Source organism: Anopheles stephensi, chromosome 3 (assembly GCF_013141755.1).
Source record: "Anopheles stephensi strain Indian chromosome 3, UCI_ANSTEP_V1.0, whole genome shotgun sequence".
Classification (NCBI taxonomy): domain Eukaryota; kingdom Metazoa; phylum Arthropoda; class Insecta; order Diptera; family Culicidae; genus Anopheles; species Anopheles stephensi.
Window position 1 is genome coordinate 1,778,020 of NC_050203.1, and position 21,976 is coordinate 1,799,995.

The following is a 21,976-nucleotide window of genomic DNA, read 5'->3' on the forward strand; positions in this document are numbered from 1 at the left end:
GTAGAGCACGCTGTCGTCGGGGTTATTATCTTTTCACCTTTTGCCAGCAGTGCCAGCGTTATGACAGGTCGGACGGGGAAGGGAGCGAGGGGGTCATGGTTCTGGTGGTGAAGAAGTCAGTAAACTAACGTCCGTTTGACAAGGGGTTAATAGGACTCAAACTATCCGAGACGCACGGGTCACGAAAGAATTTAACCACCGTGAAGCAATGATAAATCGTTGCCCTCAAGCGGAAGGCCACCGGCTACAACTAGAACACGGCGTGTTAAATCAACCGTTCGGTAGGCTAGACGGACCACAAACTTCCACCTTCCGAATGCCTGTGCAGCAAGAGCACTTGCTTATATCGTGTGAAGATTTTATTTGCTTTACGATATCAAAGCACTTGTTTTTCTGTACTCCGGTAACAAGGAGCAGTTCTCCTTGCTGCTATCTTTAAACTCTGGCCCTACATTGTCCCACCAGATATGCGCCTTTTGGCTGGCAGCGAACTGCACGTGGTGAAGATTCGTCTGTACCAGAGAGCTCCTTCCGTTTTGCTAAACCATCACTTTGTGGTGGCCCACCGGTTCATTATACCCACCGACTTGGTAGGTTGCCGTCGAGGAAAGTTTGCCCGGAAATCATACCGCACGCATTTTAATATCGGAGCATCGAAGTTCCTACGACTGGGGAAAGTAGTGTGCCGACTTACGTCAACTGAAATTGTGTGGCCACCCAAAATAACTACTTCCGGCTGACGAGTAACCGATGCAAAAAATGCAACATAATGATGCTGCTGACGGCACAGCATAACCTTTTGAACTCTACCAAACCGGTGATCAAACTGCAAACTCTGCGGGAGAAAATGGTAGCGCCGAAAGAATACCGAGCCCGGATGTAACGGAAGTTAAATCAACCCACTGCAAATTGGACGTCAAAACCGGAACAAAGCATACAGAAAGGAATTAATAAACACAGAAGGGAATAAGTAAACGGGAGAGCTTTTCCACTGATCATCCAAGCTTTTCAAACAAAAGCTGCTTCGGCTCTTATCACTCTCACGGGAGGATTCCATTTTGAATGGATGGCTGTGTGATTGAAATCTTCTCTTGATGTCCCTTTAAACGACCCCACACGCCTGTCACGAGCGTTATCGGGGTGGTTCTGCCCTTGTAAGCATGGCGGCGCTATTATCTCGTTCACTGAGAGGGTCTGGGCGCTTTGGGCCGTCATGGTACCGTGTTCTTGCTTTTCCCACGTTTAGTTTTTCCCTCGTCCTCCCTCGCTGGGTAAACTATTTCCATCAGAAACTGATGCACAATAAAAAGGAATGTACACGACCGGTTGTAATTGACTGACAACGTGGCGCATAAAGTAATGGGAAACTTAATTCATTCTTTATCAACAAAGTCCTCATCCGGGAAGCAGCTTGGAGTCGGGGAAATGCAACAAATGGAGGGAAAGCTGGTAAATCTCTTCATTTATTCGAAGAACTTAATTTAATTCCCCTTACAACGAACTGCCGAGAGCTTATTCCGGGGCTCAGAATTCTTAGTCTGTTTATTCAAAAAAAAAATTAAAATTAAGTTTCCTTGTCATGCGTTCGCCTTCCTTAATATCTGTTTCCTACGAAGGATTGCTTCAACGTTTCAACATCGTAAATCATAAAACAATACGATTGCTAATTCTGACTCACTGATCCGATGAATTGTGATACGTCCCTAAATCCATCCACATTCAAAGCACATCTAATTCAACCATTCTCGTGTGGCTCATATGTGGAAAATGGAAAAGCATTGTGTTTGGTGTGGTGCCCAGCAAAAAGCGGACGAACAAATCCTGAACAGCCTGTGTGCCTTTGTTCTTATGCCACTTTCATCATTGGCATTGAATCGCTTTAAGAACCGTCAGCAAAAAGCAAAACACCGCATGGATGGTATCCTCTTGTGTGCAGGAAACCATCGAGGATTATGTGTAAATGTTACAAATATGCTAATGGGCGGTATGAGTGTGACCGATTACATCCTGTTGCGCGTTGCATGCCTGAAGCACAATTGCTAACTTTTACTTTTTCCCATTTTTTTCTTTCTCAATTTTAGGAGCTTTAGACCAAGCTCGAAACCGGGCTAGGAAAGAATGGAAGCTCAGCTTCGTTAATCCTTCCATCGTGAAGCCGTAAATGCCGGGATCCTTTCGGATCTGCACGCTGTATGGAGCGCATCTTCAATTGACACCTTCACCGTACGCTCTTCAGCGAAGGACTTTGACGCGTGGTGGTGGTAATGTTGGTGTAATTAAAAGAGTAGCTACGTGAAAGATTACCGCACGAACACGAACGGGCGCACACTTGAGGGAAAATATTAGCGGAGGCATTAGCTACACAATTCTACACCGGCACAACAAGGCCCGAGTCTCCATCGTACGCGCACCGGATAATGAACAGTCAACTGTGCAGAATGTCAACCAACGCATGGACCGTCGCCGTAGTGCTGCTGGTTATTGGAATTGCGTTTGCCAGCAGCAGTGCCAGCTACAACATGGTAGATCCTCAGCGTGTCCTCAGCAACGCTGGCATAAGTCTCGGGGCGAGCGTCGGCGGCGACGGTGCGGCTGGTGGCGGTACGCTCAACGAGCTCGTCGGTAAGAACGCTGCAGGGAACGCCTGCATTCATCGGCTTGCGCTACAAACACACTACGAAACGTTCCTTCCTTCTTTTACAGACGCGACGCCACCGAAACCCACGGAACTGTTGCGAAATATTGTCGCCGTACCATCTGTAAGCGTCACACGTGAAGCTACCACGGCTGACCTTACGTCAACAGCACCATCCGTGTACAATGAAACCAGCAGCAACGCCACTGACAACAGCATCCTCTGGAGGTGAGCTGAACCATAACACCATAAATACGGTTGTGAAACAGGCGGAGCGATACAGAATTTAGCTTGCGATCGGGCAAACAGGGAATTTAGCCTGCCCCTTCACTAATTGCTTGAGATACCGAGCTGGAGTTTTTGCGCTTCGGTGATGTCGGTTTGTGATGTCCACGCCTCGCAACCGACGGCTTCGGACGAGTTTACAAACTTGCTCTTATCGAAATTGAAGCTATCCTCTGGGCAACAATCGCTATCAAGTCGCTCCGCTAGCACGGAGACACGGAAGCCGTAAAGTATGCAACCCGCACCATACCGTTCAAAGTTATCTTGTTGCGCGATTTCTTTCCGCGAAACCGCAACAAGAAATTGTGCGTTTATTGGTTTAATTTGCAACCGATGCTTGGGGGAAGTTCAGAAACAATGTAACCATCGCAAGCAATAGTGGGAAAAAGGAAAACTTTTTCGCAAGATCTCGTTTTCCGTTACCTTCGCACAAACCAAACACGCTCGCGCCCCGTCGTTACAGGTGTGGCGTTACATTTGATGTAGCTTCGGTTAGTACATTCGAGGAAAAAAAATCCCGCAAAGAGCTATTGCACATTGATTGCGCACAGATCCGCACACAAGATTTTTTTGCCAAACAAATTATCAACCGGCACAGATACCGGAGCCACGGTACGGGTAACCGTTTCTTTTGGTTTTGCAAACCCAAAGCAAAGGTCCCAGGGACCATTAAAGGTTTTGTTGCACCGCAAGCAAGGGATTTCCCATTAGGGTAAAGAAAAGTCCTCCTAAAAACCAACCGTTATACCGCAATAACGATGTGAAACACCAGCTTTTGCGTGGAGCGGCTGTCTTGTTGCACATTTAATATTTTATGGTAGTTTTTCGGCACCAACCGTGCACTTGCCGTGCTGCCGTCCGACGCGGTGTGTGTGTGTGTATGCCATTAGTGGCGGGTCGTCCAACGAAGGGGCCGAGTATTCGGGGTATTTATTTTTAGCCAGCACTATCGCTTGCCTGGACTGGCTGTTGTTACGTTTCCATTCCATTAATCTCTCGAAATGTCCCTCCGACGCTTGATCCTTGCCACGAGACACAACCATCCGTACACGAATTGGATGTTGCGATTCGTTTTGCAATGTCTATAATTTGCCACTATAATCTCCTGCTCCTGGTCTTTTGTCCGTCATCATTTTTTCCCTTCTGTATGTCTTGTGCCGTTGACACCGTAAAGGACGGGGTCCGATCGACACAGTAACGATTTCAAGAAACATCTCGCGAAAGGATGGGGCAAGGATGAATTCTTGTGAAACTCAATCACCGCACCAGCGTTACCAAATCAACGCCGCAAACACGTCGATGGATGAGCCGATGGTGGCAGAAGTAACTCCACTGCCGGCACCGGGACCTGTCATGATTGTCGTTCGCCTGTTGTAATCAAAATTTATTCCTAAACCGAATCCTTCCCTGTTCGCCGTCCGGATTTCGTCCGGATGTGCGGTACAATTTGGTGGAACGCCCGCGCCATATTTTTCATCCAACGCTCTGCTCTTTTCTTCCGTCCGTCCCGCGCGCACAGCAAATACATCGCCCGGTCCGGATACGCGCTCCCGGTGGATCCTCTGTTTGTGGCCAAAATCAATCCCTTCTGGCTACAGTTCGAACCACCGTCCGCTGGTGAACATTACGGGCTGGCCGTGTTCTACTTCCTGATGATGCTGTTCGGTGTGATCGGAAACGCGCTGGTGGTCTTCATGTTCTACAGGTAAGTGGCCAAATTCCTCCATCCTCCATCTCATAGCGTGCATCTATCGTGTTTTATCTTTGTCAATGCGCGCCCGGTCCCTCTGGCGACCCGGTCCGTTTTATTGCAATGAAGACAAATTCACTGCTGTGTCGTCGATTGTGGTGGCCGATTTGATGATTGCCGTCGCTACGCGGGAAAACGTCCGCCGTAACGGATACAGATGTTGTGATGAATATTTATGTAATGGTCGCAGGGCTGGTCGCCACTGGGTAAACAATGCGTCCGTTTTAGTGCGCAGTGTTTTCCATGTTTTCATTACAATTTGCGTTTGAGTTGAGGGGCGGACCCGGTTTTCTGTTTATTTGCGGGTTGTCTGTTTATTTTAAGTGGTCTCGTGATTGTGCGCTAGCAATAGTATGAATTTTTGAAGAACATTATGCACACCAATTTTAGATTGCAATCCACCAAACTCACAATATTCAGTTAGACCGAACGCCGAACCTCCGGACAAACAGGATTCAACGATCATACTGCTAGGGCAGGAACCTGTGCCCTGATGTAAATTTTCCACGAAATATGGATGCTTCTGAATCAATAGTATGCATTACACACCCTGTTTACTTTCCCGGAACTATTTATAAAAAGGGTTCTGCCTGCTATTGATACGTTTCCAATGCCCGGAAACGCTTTATAGCGATGGCAAAATGAAGCACTCTCTTGAAAAAGTTATTTTCTTAAACGCCTAAAAGTAGGCAAACGCACAACGTGCAGTGAAATATTTCAACGGGAAATTCAATTTCAACCAGAGAGAGTCCGATCTTTCTTTCTCTCTCTCTCTCTCGCCCTCTCTCTGGCTAAAAAAATCATACAGCGCGTAAAATCAAGTGCAAAAGCAAACAAACAGAACTGAATTTTCCCTCTCGCTTGCCGGCAAATTTCCTCCCGATGGTAATTTGTTATCTACTTCTTCTCTGTCTGCCGCACGTCTCTCTAATAATCTGTTGATCATAATAGTCCCTTTGGATTAAGTTTCTTTTTATGGGCAACAACATGCCGGCAAGCGGCCCCAGTACCAGGGTTTAAACCGGAGAGAAAAGGAAAAATTCACCAAATACTCGACCGGAAAAAGTTACTTTGGAAAAATAAATTTTACGCTGAAAAATAAATCTGCACGAAAACACGGAACAACACGAAAAACACGTCTCGGCTTCCGACGCCGTTGGAGGCTGCAGACAGAGGCGGCGGCGGCAGCAGCACCAGGCAAATGAATGAACTGCTCAATGAAGTGTGGAAAATGTTTCATTCCTTTGTCCGTGCTTTTTATAGATCCTCAATTTGTAAACTTTTGCATAAGCCAGCCACCACCGCAACCCGAGCAATGGGCTTGGGTGGACGCTCCCGATAACGAAGTGAATGCGAACTTCTCGAGCGAGCGAACAAGCGAACGCGTAAAACTTCTCTGCAAAGAGTTCCCGAACAAACAAACAAATTTCATGTTTGTTCCCTGCACACCGGGCTCAGAGAAGAACGGCCAGAAAGTAATCCTTTTTCCCACACACACACACACGCCCGCGCTTTCCTTGCGCCTTGTTTTTCATAGTACAATCAATCAAATCGATATTTAGATTCTGAAAATGGTCAACGGCTTGCTTTTTAACAGTACAATATGCCGACTTATGTCTTTCGATTACAATTTAAATTCAATTTCTTTCTTCAGTTTATCGTCCGGAATTAAAAGTTTTTTGATTTCAGTTCAGTTCCACATACTTTTTTGATCTTTTTTTTCTTTTTTCCGTCTTTTTTATTTTTTATTGTTTTTTTTTTTTTTTTTTGCTGTGGCCTATATACATGCACACTTTACAGGTTTGTCTGATTTTTTTGGTTGACGGTTCGATTAGTAACTTATCAGTAATCCATTATTGGTCCCAATAACACCGGGTGCGTCGTAAGGATGAGATAACTGTGTGTTCAATAGAATTGGTGAATCAGCTCGCTGGTTTTCACTCGATCAGCTCCGGATCCGTCGTGGGTTCGTTGGGCGACACTTCCTCCACCAGTGCCGGCGCACTTGGTTCGTCCTGCTGCTTGCGATTTCTGCGGCATCCTCGCTTTCCATGTCCATCCTGCGGTGGATTCTCCTCATCGCGGTGATGGTGGTGATGGTGGTGATGGCGATGATGTCGTCCACGGCCACCATGTCGCTTGAGAAAGTGGGGGTTCAACTTGCGGCGCAGATACTTTCGCACCTGCTTCTCCATCTCCTCATCTGTAGGAGCATCCGAATCTGAGTTGGACGACGATGAGCCCGACGAGCTCGTGCTAGAATCGCTGCTGCTGCCGCTGCTCGAGGACGAGCTTCTGCGATGATAATGGCGCTTGCGCCACTTTCCACACGGACGTCCTTGACGACCCAAGCCTTCCATCATGCCGGGCCAACCAGATGCGCCAAATGGATGGGGTTTTCCAATGCGTCCACCCATCCATGGACCGGCCATTGGCCCATAGTGTCGTGCCGGTCCACTCCACGGTGCCGGTCCGAAAGCCGGTGGTCCGAAATGACGACCCGGGTGCTTCATGTGTCCATGGTGTTCATGATGTCCATGGTGTCCGTGACGTCCATGATGTCCATGATGATGTTCTGGGCCAGAATCCGAATCCGACTGATGATGGCGATGGCGTCCATGTCGATGATGGCGGTGACGACCGTGACGACCATGTCGACCTTGTCCATCCTTCCATCCCTGCTCCGGACTAAGCAGCTTTTTGTACCGTAGATATCGTCTACCACAATGTCTCCCATCACCAATGACCAATCCAGCGAAGCCTTGCGCTATATCATCGCCTTCGTTCTCCACCCTCAGGTCCGCTTCCTTCGACGCTGCCATAGTGACTACGTCGTCAATGTCGGTTAGATTTTCCGCTGGCTCCTCATGCAAACGATTCTTCACCGGTCCAGGCAGCAACCCAATCACAAACCGATCGATCATGAGCGGTTCCAGCAGGCTCGAGTTGAACTTGCACTCCATTGACAGAGACTTTAGCCGGGCGTACCACTCCTTTACACTTTCACCACGCTGCTGCTCGGCCCGATAAAACTGCGCACGGTGCCGAAAGATTGCAATCTCCGGTATGAACTGTCGGGCCAGTGCGCTGCACAGCTCCTCGTAGCTCATGTCTTTGGCTGCCTTCGGATGGCAGAGACTTCGCAGCGTGCCGTACGTTGCCTTACCGATCACACTGATCAGCACCGGCACTCGATCCTTCCCAGTGATCCCGTTGGCCCGGAAAAACTCGTCCAGTATCTCTTGGTACACGTTCCAATCGTCCGTCTCGCCGTGAAACTCCGGCAGGATTGTAGGCGTCTTTTTCGCCATGATTCTGGTTCACTGCTCTGCGCTTGCTGTTTGCTTCGATAGTAGCTGTAGAAGTTGACTGGACAGGTTTCAGCTGTTGAACTCGTGTGTTGCGCGGGGCTCGGTTGACTTGCTTCACGTTTGTATTTGCGACGTTGTTTGTTGCAACAATCGAATGTTAACGCTTCTCTGATGCAAAGGTTGCCCTTCCAGTCGGCTTATATACTCCACGGGCGGTGGTGGCACTTGCCGCGTTCGCCTATCTATTTGTTTTTGTTTTTGTTTCTCCGTTCTGCCGGCAAAACAAATACAATCACATGATCGCCTGCATGGCCTGCCACCCACCACCAAACCCACCCAACTCCCCCAAGAGGGTTGGCAGAGATAGTTGATGAGTCATCGTGTCCAATTTCACCACACACTCACACCCACACACAGCGATTGCGTCGGTCACGAGAGTGTGTTGGTGCGTAATCTCATTTCCTGGAGTCAACCATCAATCTCAACTCGGAAAACCGTGGCCGTGGGGTGGTGGGGGCTTAGATAATAACCGGCTTCTGGTGTCATAATGAGGTGGTCAAGGGTGGGGGTCCACCGCATGCGTGTGTGTGGAGGTCATATAGAGTGATCGTAGGGGGTTGGCAAATCGCGATCGTTCACGTTTTCTGACAGGGCGGCGTATCACGTTTTGTGCAGCATTAAACCTGTCCTAACATGTTCCAACTTGTCGCGACTTAATCTAGCACTCATGCCGGCAAAGGGTGCCTTGCTTATCGCAAGCTTGACGTCATATGCACACCCCATTGGAGCGCATCCTATCGTATGAGTTGTCAATTATCTTGGTTTTGTTTGTTTGTACTGTATTTTTTATGATTTTTTTTTTATATTAAGCAAACATCGACAATAATAAAATACTTTACGCATGACTCATCATCGCGATTGGAAATAATGCGCCGCGGGAAAAAAAACTACAAACAAATCTTCTTCAAGCGTAAACACAATGATACAGGAGGTTGCATGAAGCACCAAATTGTGCAGAGTTAAATTGCGGCATTTAAAGCAACCAACAAACGGATCATCATCATCCATCATTACACCAGCTCCCCCTTTTCGTGTCGTCTTTTCGTCCATATTAAAGTGTAGAAATTTTGAACGGTTTTTGACAACATTCTACAGCTTCGGGTAGATAACATTAGCACACACTCATCACCATCAAAGTCGTCCATGAAACGGAGAGTCATATTCGAGGGAGGATGTATCTCACACACATACACACACACACACATGTTTTCATCAGTCAGTCAGTCAGTGAGGCATCAGAAATTCTTCTCACGCATACTCTTCTCACGTGTCACGCCATTTGATCATTTGATAGCTGTCGCAAGATTCACATTTCACGGGTGCATATTTGAGGTGGAGAGATTAAGTCGTCGCCAGTAATTGTCATAAAACTCCTTGCGGAGAAGTCATTTCCTCCGGAGCGGTTTATTCATTGGATTCGTTCTGCTTAGTTTAAGTTCATTTGGGGAAAAGGAGGTTAACGGACACATACACCACTCTCAGACACATTTTCTTTCGCCATCTTGCACCCATCCACCTTATGTGGACCATATCCGGCGGCACCAACTCTCCCGCCCAAACCATCGCCAATAATTGAACACAAATTGCTTTTATCGTGTCACACACTTGCGGCCCCGATCCGGCACGATCGTGGGCGCTTTTATTAACGTACTTTGCTTAGACTACGTGTTTAAGTAACTATAAATGAATACATTAAGGGTATTTTTTTTGTTGTATTTTGTTTACATTGACTTGCTGCTCCAAACACTTGGCACCACCAACCACTTCACGCATGCATTCACAGAATCATCTCACAGTGGCCTCCCAAGTGGGCTCTTCCCATTTAATCCCTCCCATGCTTAAAGGCTACAACATAACTAAAGCTTAGCTCAGACGTCACCGGTCGATTCAACCTTCAGTGCACACTCCTTATTCACGGCCAGCTCCAACGCCAGCTCGAGCGTCAGGCCCTCATTCTCTTCACACAGCCGATCCATGATCATGCCACTACGCAACCCGGTCACGAACTTGTCCAGCAGCACTGCCTCCAGATTCTCGCCGAACCGGCAATCCACCGACAGCTTCTTCAGCCGCCCATACCACGAGGTCACCGATTCGAGCGGTTCCTGGCGCGAGTTGTAGAAGATGGTACGCTCACGGAACACGGCCACCTGCGGTGTATACTGTTTCCTTAGCAACGCACACAACTCGTCGAACGTTTTGTTCTTCGGCAGCACCGGATGGCATAGGTCCCGGAGCGTTTTGTACGAGTCACCGCCGACCACCGAGATGAGCAGCGCCGTGCGCTTCGTTTCCGGAATTTCGTTCACCTCGAAAAACTGTTCCAGCCGTTCCTGGTACACGTTCCAATCGTCGTAACGTCCGTGGAACTCCGGAATCGAACCGACCATTGCCTGCATCTTCAAGCCTTGATATTTCGATTTCTTTTGAGTCTAAAGAGAGAGAGCGACACACCGTGCGGACGCGTACTTTCAAGCGTGCAGCACCGTACTACACAGTCCCGGGCGAGTGTGAAATACGTTTATAACCCGACTTGTGTGCGGATCCCCACCACGGTCAGTTCGCGTGGCGTGGTGTTTGTGGCACCCGTGCCAACCGGCATCGCGATTGGCATGCCAACACACGCTCACGGGCTGGCCAGTGTGAGTGCGTACGGTCCTGTATGTAGAACACAGCGAAAATGACATCATCGTCAACTAATACGCGCCAGTTTGAACTTGAACCAAAATCGATGCTTTGTCGCGACTCACGCACACATACCAATCCGATTCCGGCCGGCATACGGGGAATTCTTGAAAACCGAAATGACTCAATTGACTCACCGCCAAGAAAATGTTTGTTTGCTACCGTGCAGAGTTTTACTGCAAACTTTATCTTATCTTATCAAACCGGTGGAGAGTACTGTTATCTGTAAACACACAAAATTTCATGCAAGGTAATGTCCGCAATTTTTCACTAAATGGAACGAAACTTTTTCCATTCTAAATGGCTGTTAAATAATCGTTGCATTTAACAGATGTGACTGCAACTAATAATAGACTCTGATGATATGCGGGTGATGAGATCAACCCGAGCTGGGCATCTAATGACTCAATCTGCAAATTGCACAAATAGTCTTAATACCTCTAAATAAAAGGTACTCTCCCAACAATTGTATTGGTGATAGTTTGGAATACTAGGATACAGTATTTCCCCGCAACTGATTACCATGCGTTAACTGAAAGGGAGGTCTTGGCACGTTGAATGTGCTTACTTGTGAATAATTAATAGTAAAAATGATTATGGTGACCATTACTCGTTGTTCCACATAATAGTTTGAAAAGTCTGCCTGTTCTGGCTTCGTTGACTAAATTTTACCCGCAGCTGGATGGCCAGTCCTGCGTACAAACATTTCAGTTCCGGCAAATAACGTCATAAGCCAATGGAATAATGTCAAGTATCCTATGGAAAAATGACACACTACATTATTATTCTGGTTATAGTTTGGTTAACATCGCCGACTGTTGCCATAGTAATTACATGAACAATTCAGAGTTAATTTTCAGACTGCTTTCGAAAAATCGAACATCAACAACAACCCGTTTTTCTCAGAATTCACCACCGAAGGCGTCCCCCGGCCAGCAAGAACAGGTGACTTTCTAAAGACAAGTTGCGATTTTTATGACCTTCGCTAATGATTGCGCATTTTCGCCAAACCGGTACTAAAGCCGGTTGAAGGTGCTGCTGCTGCAGTGAAGATAACATGGCTGCACCTACACCACCCTAAACGATCGTTCTTGATGCCAACCAGCAAACGTGTGCGTGAATTTCTTCGCATCAAACCTACTTTGTGTGTGGTGGAGTTCGTGCTTCAATTTCTTTCTTTCGTTCTGTTTTCAAATGAGATGCTTCTTGCAATGTGTGTTTAAAAATAATTCTCATAAGCATTTATTAAATACTTGGTTTCTTCTTATATATCTATTCAAACAGCTGTTTTCTTAACATAATCCCCAACCCCTTCCAATCCCACTCTAGTCCCCACCCTCATCGTCATTCTCTTCCGCATTACGTTTTGCGGCATTCTTTCCCCGTCTGCGGTTCCTCGTGCGTCCCTTCTTCTGCGAACCATCCTCACTCGGTGCGTAGTTGCCACCGCCACAGGCACACTTGCAAAAGTGTCCACCACTGCCCGTGGGTGGGATAGCAGCGGGTGCCGGATTGAGGTAGGCCGATTCCCGCACGGCACACTCCTTGTTGATCGCAATGTCCAGTGCCTGCTCCAGTTGGATCGTCTCATTTTCCTCACACAACCGATCTAATACCTGTCCTGGGCGCAGTCCGGTGATGAATTTGTCCAGCAGAATCGCCTCCAGGTTGGGACCGAATTTGCAGTCGACGGACAGCTTCTTCAGCCGGCCGTACCACTGGGTTACGTTCTCGTCGGCGTTCTGGGTGGCGTTGTAGAAGTGTGTCCGCTCGCGGAAAATTGCCACCTGAGGGCTGAACTGCTTACGGAGCAGCTCACACAGCTCCTCGAATGGCCGGTTCTTGGGCAGTATCGGGTGACACAGATCGCGCAGGTTCTTGTACGTGTGGCTGCCGATACAACTGATCAGGAAGGCACTGCGCTTCTCCGGCGGGATGTCGTTCACCTCGAAGAACTGCTCCAACCGCTCGTAATACACGTTCCAGTCGTCATAATCGGCGATAAACTCCGGAATCGTACCGATCATCTGTCCCGCCATGATGAATGCTTCGACTACCGAAAAACTGCGGCGCTCGGTGTGTCAGGCAGTGTGCACCGTTGTGGACTGTGCGTTCGCGGTTCGACCGAGAGTGAATCGGAACAAACGTGCGACGTTATTTCCCGGTATATCTTTATACCCGGCGGAGGCGAGCTAACGTTACGAGTGTGTGCGTGTGTGTGTGTGGTGATGCAAAATGTATTGATACAAAGCACGGACTGAGGTACGAAGATTGAACTACCACAGTGAAACACACCAAAAAGCCGGCAATCGCTATTTTGCCGACTCACACACTCACACAGATGCGCCTCTGTGTGAAATACTTTTCGGAGGGAAAATAGACGATAGAGGCGTACTAGGATGATTCATGTCGCGTGATGTCATTTTAATGCATTCTTGTCATCACTGACGCAGAAACTAAATGTGATAACAGACGATGTTACAATACATTTGGGTGTCAAGTTGTCTGAAGTTTTTACATTGTGATTGACAAGTGTTTTGGCAATTATTTAAAGTTGTACTAGCCTCGGTAATACACAAACAAGCTGTAAATTATTTGTTCATGATTGAAATATCAAGAATCATTCATGGGCTGCATAGGCATATTAATCATTCAGCGATTTCAGGTGCGCATAATATCTTTGACATTAATGTACATTAAATACTCCCATTTCTCTAGGGAGAAGACTCGTGTGCCTTTCTTTTTAGAAACATAAACACCTGATCAGCCGATTATTCTATTGGCCCACTTGGCATGACCCACGCAGTTGGGGTTCCCCTTCCAATTTGTCTTGGAAAGAAAGGGGTAAGACGTGTGTTATCATATGTTGCTTTTTTTGTTTTGCTTCGTGTCCAGCGGAAATAATTCCTTCTGGAGGGGGATTAAGATGTGGGCTATACTCTCACTAGCTTTAGTTGGTTTCAACACACCTCAAGCGCAAGATCGTGCGGACCATCGACAGGCCTGAATTCCAGTTGTTACGCAGCGAGTGATTAGTTGCTTAGTTGTGGAATTAAGGAAAGTGTTAATTAAATCCACAGCTCCAGAATTAGTACGTGACAGATGAAAATGGCTTATCCGACAATCGTTATCAGACTGTGGCGAATGATGCAGGCCAGCGGACTCAACATTCCAATACAGCTGATTGCTAGTTTGGCCATTGCGTTGGGGCTGATTGAGTATCAGGAACCGCAAGACATAATCCTTCCGAAATCTGTGAAATGAGGATTTTGAAAAGAGAACGTTTGCGCTTAACCAATTATTATAGCAAAAACAACCATTAAATGCAAAACCGGGACTTTAAAGAGAAGTGTTTGCTTTCGTTTATGTGTCACACATTTACGAGATCAATATTTTGTTGAAAAGGTGAAAAAGGCAGTCATTCTACGAATCGGACAAATGAAAAACGGTTGCCTTCAGTGCGCGACGTCGGAAGAAAACGTGTTCGTTCATGTTTTGCTGTGCAACTTTGCTTACTACCCCGCATCGAGCAGCAACCACAGCAGTGGGCTACACCAACACTAGTCAACACGCCACTTGCACACACACGCAAACCGATCGATGTAGTAGTGTTGGTGTACCCGGTGACGATACCACACACAACTGAAATTGCAATGTATAAAAGAAGCGAGAGTGTCGCCGTAGAAGCTAGTTCGACTGAAACATTCCACCAAGCGTGTGGCGGATTGCATATCTCATCCCTGGCGGGACCGGGCCCGGGGCTACCGCGCTTGGGCTGCGCCATTTTGCCCTGGGCCCCGCGGTGTACCCGGGTGACGAGGACAGCGTCGTGTAATACACCAGTTGTGCGAATAGTGGAACTTCCGGGTGGAACCGTTATCTTCCCGCCCCATTATGGAGCACGTGATTCGGCGCATCATCATCGCCAAGTGATCGCGTGTGACCGTTGACTGCCGGTAACGCTCGCCTGTGCCCCACGCCACCAACCCTTTGCAAGATGCCGGTGGAGGAGTTGCCAGTACTCCCGGTGTGTTGCGCGCGTGGTGAGCCGTGCTGAGAAGAAGACGCCAAACCGTTTGCCCCGTGATTGAGCGTGTGCCGTGCGAGGAAGAAGTTTAAGAAGGTCCGCGGGATGAAGCAAGCGCGCAGAGCCCCCCCCCCCAGCCCAGAGTGCATCGTCGTCGTGACTCAGGAGCCGCACTCCGTGGAACGCAAGATGGTCGTACGTTTCTACACGGCCGACCCTTACAACGAGTGACCAGCCAACCTCCGGTTCCGCGGAAAGGGAAGATGGTATCCAGCTTCCATCTTGTCAGCCTGCAACAGTGTGCACGAGTGTGTGTGTGTGTGTTGGAGATTTTGCGTCATCATTGCTGCTGTGTCGCGAATTCTTCACTACCGCCAACGCCCTCTAGTGTGTGGGGCTGTAACCACTTGGAACGTGCCTGAAAACGTCACATGGATAATGCTGCTGCGCCGAATGCCCCCGCCGTAGGCCCTCCTTCTACACTCGCCCCGCTCATCCTGCCGGTTAGAGGTGCCTTAGTTCCGGATCTAGTGTCAGATGAGGCGTTTCATATTAGTTTGCGTGGTGTGCGTGCTTGCGCGCACACTAGCGAACACGGGAACCGCCGACAGTTCTTTCGGGAACTGCCAGCAATCAACGCTTTTGCAGTTTGCTCGCGTAAACTGGAAGCATGCGTGCACGGGGGCACGCGTTACAAAATTTCCCCGAAAGCTGAATTCCGCCACTGTGCGGAGTTCGTCACTCTCGCTAACCGAAAGGTTAGCACCAACCCCCCAGCGGTCATCGCTCCTCCGGGAACGTATGAACCAAAAGACGAAGGCGAGGACGAGGATGACGACACATCTGGAGCGACTGATGACGGCGAAAGTGTTGGCTGAGCACACCATCCTTCAGACCATACCGCAGATTCAATTCTCCTCCGTGTGCGTGTGTGTGCAGTGAAACCATCGAGGTCAACCGTGTGGAGTTGGAAGTCGAGTTGCTGCGTCCCGTCGAAGGAAAACCATCATCCTCCGGAAGATGCAGAGCCCCAAACAAACAACCCCTTTGGATGTTCTGCCGCCCGCCACGTGACGACTGTGAAGCGAACTTGTCGGGTTTCGCCGGCTTCGGTTGCTGGCCATTTGTGCACCCGGCGCTGCTCCATCTATCGACACAACGCCTTGCTGCGGATGCCGTGTGTGCCGTAGATTCCCCGGCTCGATGTTGACACCGCTGGACTCCACTACCCTGTTGGCCGCGGATGTCCGTCTGGAGAGGGTCGAGTCTACCGCCATCACACCGTGTCTCTCAAAATCCTGCTGAAGGCGAACTTCGGGGGTACGAATATGGACGACTTCAGTGCGTTCCTTCGAGGTGAAAACTAAACTCCAAAAATGGATGGAGCGTACCCCATGGAGTGTGCGTTGGAATCGGAGCCGCGTCTTACACCTCGATGTCCACAAAACATTACCGTTCCTGCGGTACGTCCTTGGAGCGGACACTTAGAAAAGAGCAAATAAAATTGTTCACCAAAAAAAAAGGGAAATCGGCGCTTGTGTGTTGGGAAAGGGCAGGGCATGATGACATGGAATAAGTATTAATTGGCTGGCTTTTTTCACTTCGTGCTTACAAGAAGGTTATTCAGTCGGTATTCGTAGGTCCCTCTCAATATATATGAAGGAAAAATATTGCTGTGAAGAAAAGGGCAAGAATCTTGATGTATTGCTCGTGTAGCTTGGTCCAATTGTTGGGCATCGAGTTAAGAATTCCGATCAAACAGCGCAACTCGCTTGGACTTGAAGATTCTTCACCCAGCAGCGACATCTGCCGGAGAGTAGCATAGTGGATGTTGAATTGAAATATTTCGACGAGTATTCTTACGTTCACAGTAGTTTGGCTGTTTTACTACTCATCTTCTTGCTGAATCTCCTACCTCTTCCTCAGATACCGCTCGCTGCGTACACCGGCAAACTATCTCGTTATCAATCTGGCTGTGGCGGATTTCATCATCATGATGGAGGCGCCCATGTTCATCTACAACAGCATCCACCAGGGTCCAGCCCTTGGGTCGATCGGTAGGTATCGTAGCGGAAGAAGTCCTTTCGACGCGATTCATTCACCTTTTCCACTCTACCATTCTGCAGGATGCACGGTGTACGCGTTGATGGGCGCTCTGGGCGGAACTGTGGCGATCGCCACACTAACCGTCATCTCGATTGATCGCTACAATGTGGTCGTGTACCCACTCAACCCGAACCGTTCAACGACCAAGCTGAAGTGCTACATCCTGATCGCGTTCACCTGGGCGTACGGGCTGCTATTTTCCAGCTTCCCAGCCCTAGAGATTGGGCTGAGTCGCTACTCGGCCGAGGGATACCTGACGGCCTGCAGCTTCGACTATCTTGACCGCACGTACAAGGCGCGCGTGTTCATGTTCGTGTACTTTGTGTTCGCCTGGCTGCTGCCGTTCCTGATCATCAGCTACTGTTACGCCCGAATCCTGATCGCCGTCATCAACGCGAACGCCATCCAGTCGAGCAAGAGCAAGAACAAGACTGAAGTGAAGCTGGCGGGCGTTGTCGTGGGCATAATCGGGCTGTGGTTTGCCGCGTGGACACCGTACGCCGTGGTCGCGATGATGGGTGTGTTCGGGTACGAGCAGTATCTAACACCGATGAACTCGATGATACCGGCAGTGTTTGCTAAAATAGCGGCCACTATCGATCCGTACTTTTACGCGATGAACCATCCCCGCTACCGGCAGATGCTGGAGCGCATGTTCTGCAATCGTGGTGCCGACCAGGGCAACTCGCAGTACCAAACGTCACACTACACGCGGGGTGCTTCGCGGGCCGGCGATTCGGACGGGGGCGGTGGCGAAGAGTCGGGTGGTGGCGTTGGACGTGTTCCGGGCGGTGGCGGTAATGCCGCTTCGATGCGTGCTGGTAGCACCGGAAGAGGCGGACGATTGATCACGGCCAAGGGCATGGCAGGAATCAATGCCGGCAGTGGCAATGCGGGTGGTGGCGGCGTCAAGGCGCTCAAGAAGCAGCTCTCGAACGGCGACGAAACGTCGCTCGAGGTATCGCTCGAGATGTAACAGTGCTGCCGGCGAGGAGTTCAGCTCCTTCGCGTGACGGACGACTACGAAAACAGTGCCTTCGTGTAGAGTAGCGGTAGCGACGGAAGGGAAGAAAGAACTACGACGGAAGGGAAGAAAGAACTACGACGGCGGGTGGTAATGGTGGAACGTTGGACGAAAATCGGTAAGGGAAGAGATGCTGTAAAGCGTCGTAATCACAGAAAATTACCGGAAACCGAAGGAACGAATCGCTCATTAGGGAGCGAAGAAATGCAGGAGTCTTTGGCCGACCTCCAGTTTGCGGAGGTGTAGAAGCCAACGGAGCAATACGAAAGAGAGATAAAAAAGAGGGATAAATGAAAGGCATCATTTTCCGCTTAGGAAAACCGCGTACGGTTTTTTTTTTTTTTTCATAACCGGTGTCGTACGAGCACGAGTAAACAAAGCTCTGGCTTGGCGTCGGCAAATAGCAGAAGAAACTTGCAGCGACACGTGTGAGAGATAGCAGAAGAAAAAAAACCAAGCGAGAACTCAAGTCTGAATGGCGAAATGATTTATAGAAATGTGTAGACAGCAGCAGGAAAAAAGAGGGAACTATATGTAGTTGCGAAATGCAACTTGTTTTTCAGCGAAACCGTGCGAACCGAAACACTAATGTCTCTTACGGGGGGAGAAGCACGCTAGGTAAGAGTTGGGAACACTCGAACCTTTCTTCCCATAGGCTGCCGCGCATCCGGCGTGATGGATCCTTTATTGAGAAATCACTAAACCCAAAGCTGCTCGCCCTACGTGTTCGGAATTGGTTGGGCCCCGAAGAATTGGTCGTAAAATAACACATTGTTTTTGGCACCATCGGACGCGGTCGCGGGAGAAGCGTTTTTTTTCGTCCGCTTTTCCAAACTTTTCCAGCTTACCATCACAGATTGATTGTTAGTGGCTCTTATTCCATGCTATGTGGCGCGGCGGTGCTGCTTCTTGTGATAGGCTCTGGTTTCGGGGGACCAAGGAGAGTAGGAGCGGCGGCAGGAGCCTAAGAACGTAAAAAAGACACACAATAGTATTGCTGTGAATCTATTACGCGTGGTCGTTCCTCCTGTCTTTTGCTTGGTGTTATTTATCGACAGTTGGAAGATAAGAGCGGGTAAGATACATGGCCAATCTTGAGTGAGGTAAAACGGAAAAAACGGATGGTGCCATCTCGCCGTTGCGGAAAGAGAAAGTGAGATAGAGAGACAGTGTGTACAAGAAAACCGCCGCCCCTTAAAGAGTACAGGCGGCCTCGAGTGTGGAAAACCAACCAGAAAGGAGGGGCGACACGGGTACAAAACATGATTAAGTGGTTGTTTTTGCTGGCGTGCAAAGTTCAGTCGGAAGTTATCATGCTAAGTGACAACCACCCCGGCCCACTCCGAACCTCTGAACCTCGGCTCGGACCTTAAGTCCCCTTTAACCGCGGGTTAATTGTTAAGGCAGCAAGTTCAGCTAGAAATCTTGCCCCGCTTTTTTTTTTGTCATTCCCTCCCGCGCAACAGTAATTTCTTCCCACGTCCGTCGATTAAACCATTGCAATAATGTCGAAATGGGTTTGCGTCTGTTGCTAGCGGAGAAAACCATATCCCTACTCCTTCTGCCCCGGCCATACACGGAACAACAACCACCCCGGAACGCCGCCGAACAGCTACTGACGGTGGTCGTAAATTTTGATGCCATCACACTATTTCTACGAGCGATTGGTTCCCGGAATCGGTCGACCCGCCGTGATCTGAGGGCCAAACTGTTGGGGGATGAATATTCATTCCCTGGAGTTCGTCTATCGATTGAAGGACACACACACACCATGTGAGCCTCTCTCTCGTTGTCGTGCGTCACGCGCGTTTGTGTGTGTGTGTGTGTTTGTTCGGTGTCAGTTGTTATTTTTCACATTGCGATATTTGTTAAAATTCTAGAGCGATCACACAGAACCACTAGAACAAAACAACACTAGAAAACACACGGCAACATAGATTGTTTGTTAGCGCAAGCAAGATGGTGTTAACCGCCATCATAGGTGTTACACTTTCCCCACGCAAGATCAATTATAGAACGATTAAGGCAAGGTTTTAAATGTCCATACCCATGTTCAGCATAGCGTTACTCAACCACAGATGTGTATCTGTTAGTAGAATCTCACGAAACTAAAACACACGCCACGGGACAGGGCCGTGAACCTGGGATCGTCGTCGTTGCACAGGCAACAATCGATGTAAGCTTTAATCTGTAGCTTTTAATGAGCTAGCTTTTAGCGTAGGCAAAAGCTTTTCGCTGAAAGCTTTCGCGCTCTCACTCACACACAGCCACAGGCGGAAAATTGCAAATGGCGCAAGCTTTCAGTGGAAGGCTTTGGTTTTGGTGAAAGTTTTCCGGTTGTTTTTTTGTTGAAATGTTTTCGCTTCTACGTGTGTGAAGCGATGGAAATGAAAACTTTACAAACCCCTTCGGCGAGAATCTGGTGGGGTAGTTTTGAAGGAAGGAGCGAAGGAAAAAAGAACACGTTACTGAAAAAATTGTGCCTTAATTTTACCCAATTGGCTGAACCTTTTTAACAACGCTAGGCTAGACAAACGACGGATGAAGTAGTATTCGAACTACAGCAGAACTACAGTAACTGCATCGACAACCTTCGATGCCGTGCCGATACCAATCTTTTGTTCTTTGCTGCAATATTACATTCTCATACACAACATAGGTACATTTCTTTAAGACGCTCTGACGGAAAACGGAGGCAAAAGAGAAAAGAGAAGATACAGCAACGAGCTTAGTGATGCAAGTGATGGAATCGAAAGTATAAAATTGAGGCAAAAGAAAGTACAAAGCGATGGCTCGTGTGCGTGAGTGCGAATGGCATGGTGAAGTGTCAAAGAAACTGTTTAACCAACCACATGTTCTATCTTGAATCCACTATATCAGCAGAGAAAAAAAGTATAAAACGGTAATCAAACAAATAGAAACTATTTTTATGTTACAAAACAAGGAACACAATTCTTCCATAAATACAATACATACATACATACTTACACACTGATACTGACATAGAAGTTGCCGACAACCAAATTCAGAAATCTATCAACAAACTGTGTAACGGTGTTGGCAGCCGTCAACACGCCGGTTAATGGAAGCAAACGCACGTGTTTTGCTGACTTTGTTAAACAAAAAACATGAATGTATTGTTAGCATTTAGTGCAGTTAGCTGAGAAAGTCAATGATATATTTTGAAAAACAGTTAAAAGTGGTCAGTCACACAGCACTAAGCAAAGATGGTTTTGTGCTCGTCTCGACTTATTTTATTGTTAAGCCGAAATTTTTTATTAGTTTGATTTTGTGTTACTGAACCATTTCTCTAAATTGCTTACTCTACGTCGCAGGCGTGTTGTTGCTCTTCTTTCGATGATAATCTCAACTTGTTGACGGTTCGTACCAGCGACCAGGCGCCTCCATTTGTATCGTCACGCTTTATTACCCACTTAGCGTGGCATTTCCTGCACCACAACGCTGATAATAGTATATCTGTCAAGGAATGCGAAAATCAACGTCAAAACATTCCACCCAATTAGCGAATGGCACGCCACAACCGGCAGCACACGAGAAACCGCGCGCACTCTCGTGGTCAGGTGCAACTTGTAAAGAAAATTATACAACTTCACACCTGCCCCGTAGGCGGCGGCAACCGCTTGCCGGAAGATCCCGCAAAACCAAATGGTCCTTGCTTGATAAAGGAGTGCCGTCACGTCAGTCACGACATGCAACAGCTAACAGGGAGCTTAAATCCTTCCAAGCCCGCGGCAACCGAAGCGCAAATAGCGTTCAACGACGACACGGCCCGCAACACAAACAATGAAGAAATAAAACCGACCCCGAACCCCGAACCGGCAGGCACGAAATTATTAGCATACGAGGAGAGTGGAGAAGGGACGCACCGGGTGTTGGGGAGATAGGCGGAAATGGCCAAGTGGTGACGTAGTGACGCAGGTCACAGACCGGGCAGCGTTAAAATTCAAATCGTACTAGTGTGCGACCGCTGTATACAACAGCCAGGTGTGTTTGTGGCGCTCCACTCTGTATACCCACTGGTCCTGTCGAGCAGTTTCCGAACAAGGTCCTCAGCTTTGTACCCAATTTTGTG

At 48.4% G+C, this 21,976-nt stretch overlaps 4 protein-coding genes across 5 annotated transcripts in view; 1 reads left to right on the forward strand and 3 right to left on the reverse strand.

Annotated features, from left to right (window-relative positions):
• Positions 1–21,109, forward strand: part of LOC118512138 (opsin-2) — a 37,007-nt gene extending 15,898 nt beyond the window's left edge. For both annotated transcript variants that reach the window (XM_036056155.1, XM_036056156.1), the window contains exons 2-6: positions 2,082–2,622; positions 2,704–2,863; positions 4,440–4,625; positions 16,680–16,810; positions 16,880–21,109. In XM_036056155.1, coding sequence (XP_035912048.1) covers positions 2,418–2,622; positions 2,704–2,863; positions 4,440–4,625; positions 16,680–16,810; positions 16,880–17,835 — 1,638 coding nt within the window. In that variant the 5' untranslated portion in view covers positions 2,082–2,417 and the 3' untranslated portion in view covers positions 17,836–21,109. The remainder of the gene's footprint in view (positions 1–2,081; positions 2,623–2,703; positions 2,864–4,439; positions 4,626–16,679; positions 16,811–16,879) is intronic.
• On the reverse strand, positions 6,354–8,431 carry LOC118512140 (sarcoplasmic reticulum histidine-rich calcium-binding protein-like). Its single transcript, XM_036056161.1, has one exon. It carries the CDS (start codon positions 7,979–7,981, stop codon positions 6,608–6,610), a length of 1,374 nt encoding a protein of 457 aa, XP_035912054.1. The 5' UTR covers positions 7,982–8,431; the 3' UTR covers positions 6,354–6,607.
• Positions 9,629–10,561, reverse strand: LOC118512144. The gene has a single exon (XM_036056176.1). It carries the CDS (start codon positions 10,438–10,440, stop codon positions 9,910–9,912), a length of 531 nt encoding a protein of 176 aa, XP_035912069.1. The 5' UTR covers positions 10,441–10,561; the 3' UTR covers positions 9,629–9,909.
• Positions 11,950–12,958, reverse strand: LOC118512143. Its single transcript, XM_036056175.1, has one exon. The coding sequence runs from the start codon at positions 12,763–12,765 to the stop codon at positions 12,052–12,054; it is 714 nt and encodes a 237-aa protein (XP_035912068.1). The 5' UTR covers positions 12,766–12,958; the 3' UTR covers positions 11,950–12,051.
• Positions 21,110–21,976: the final 867 nt, after the last annotated feature.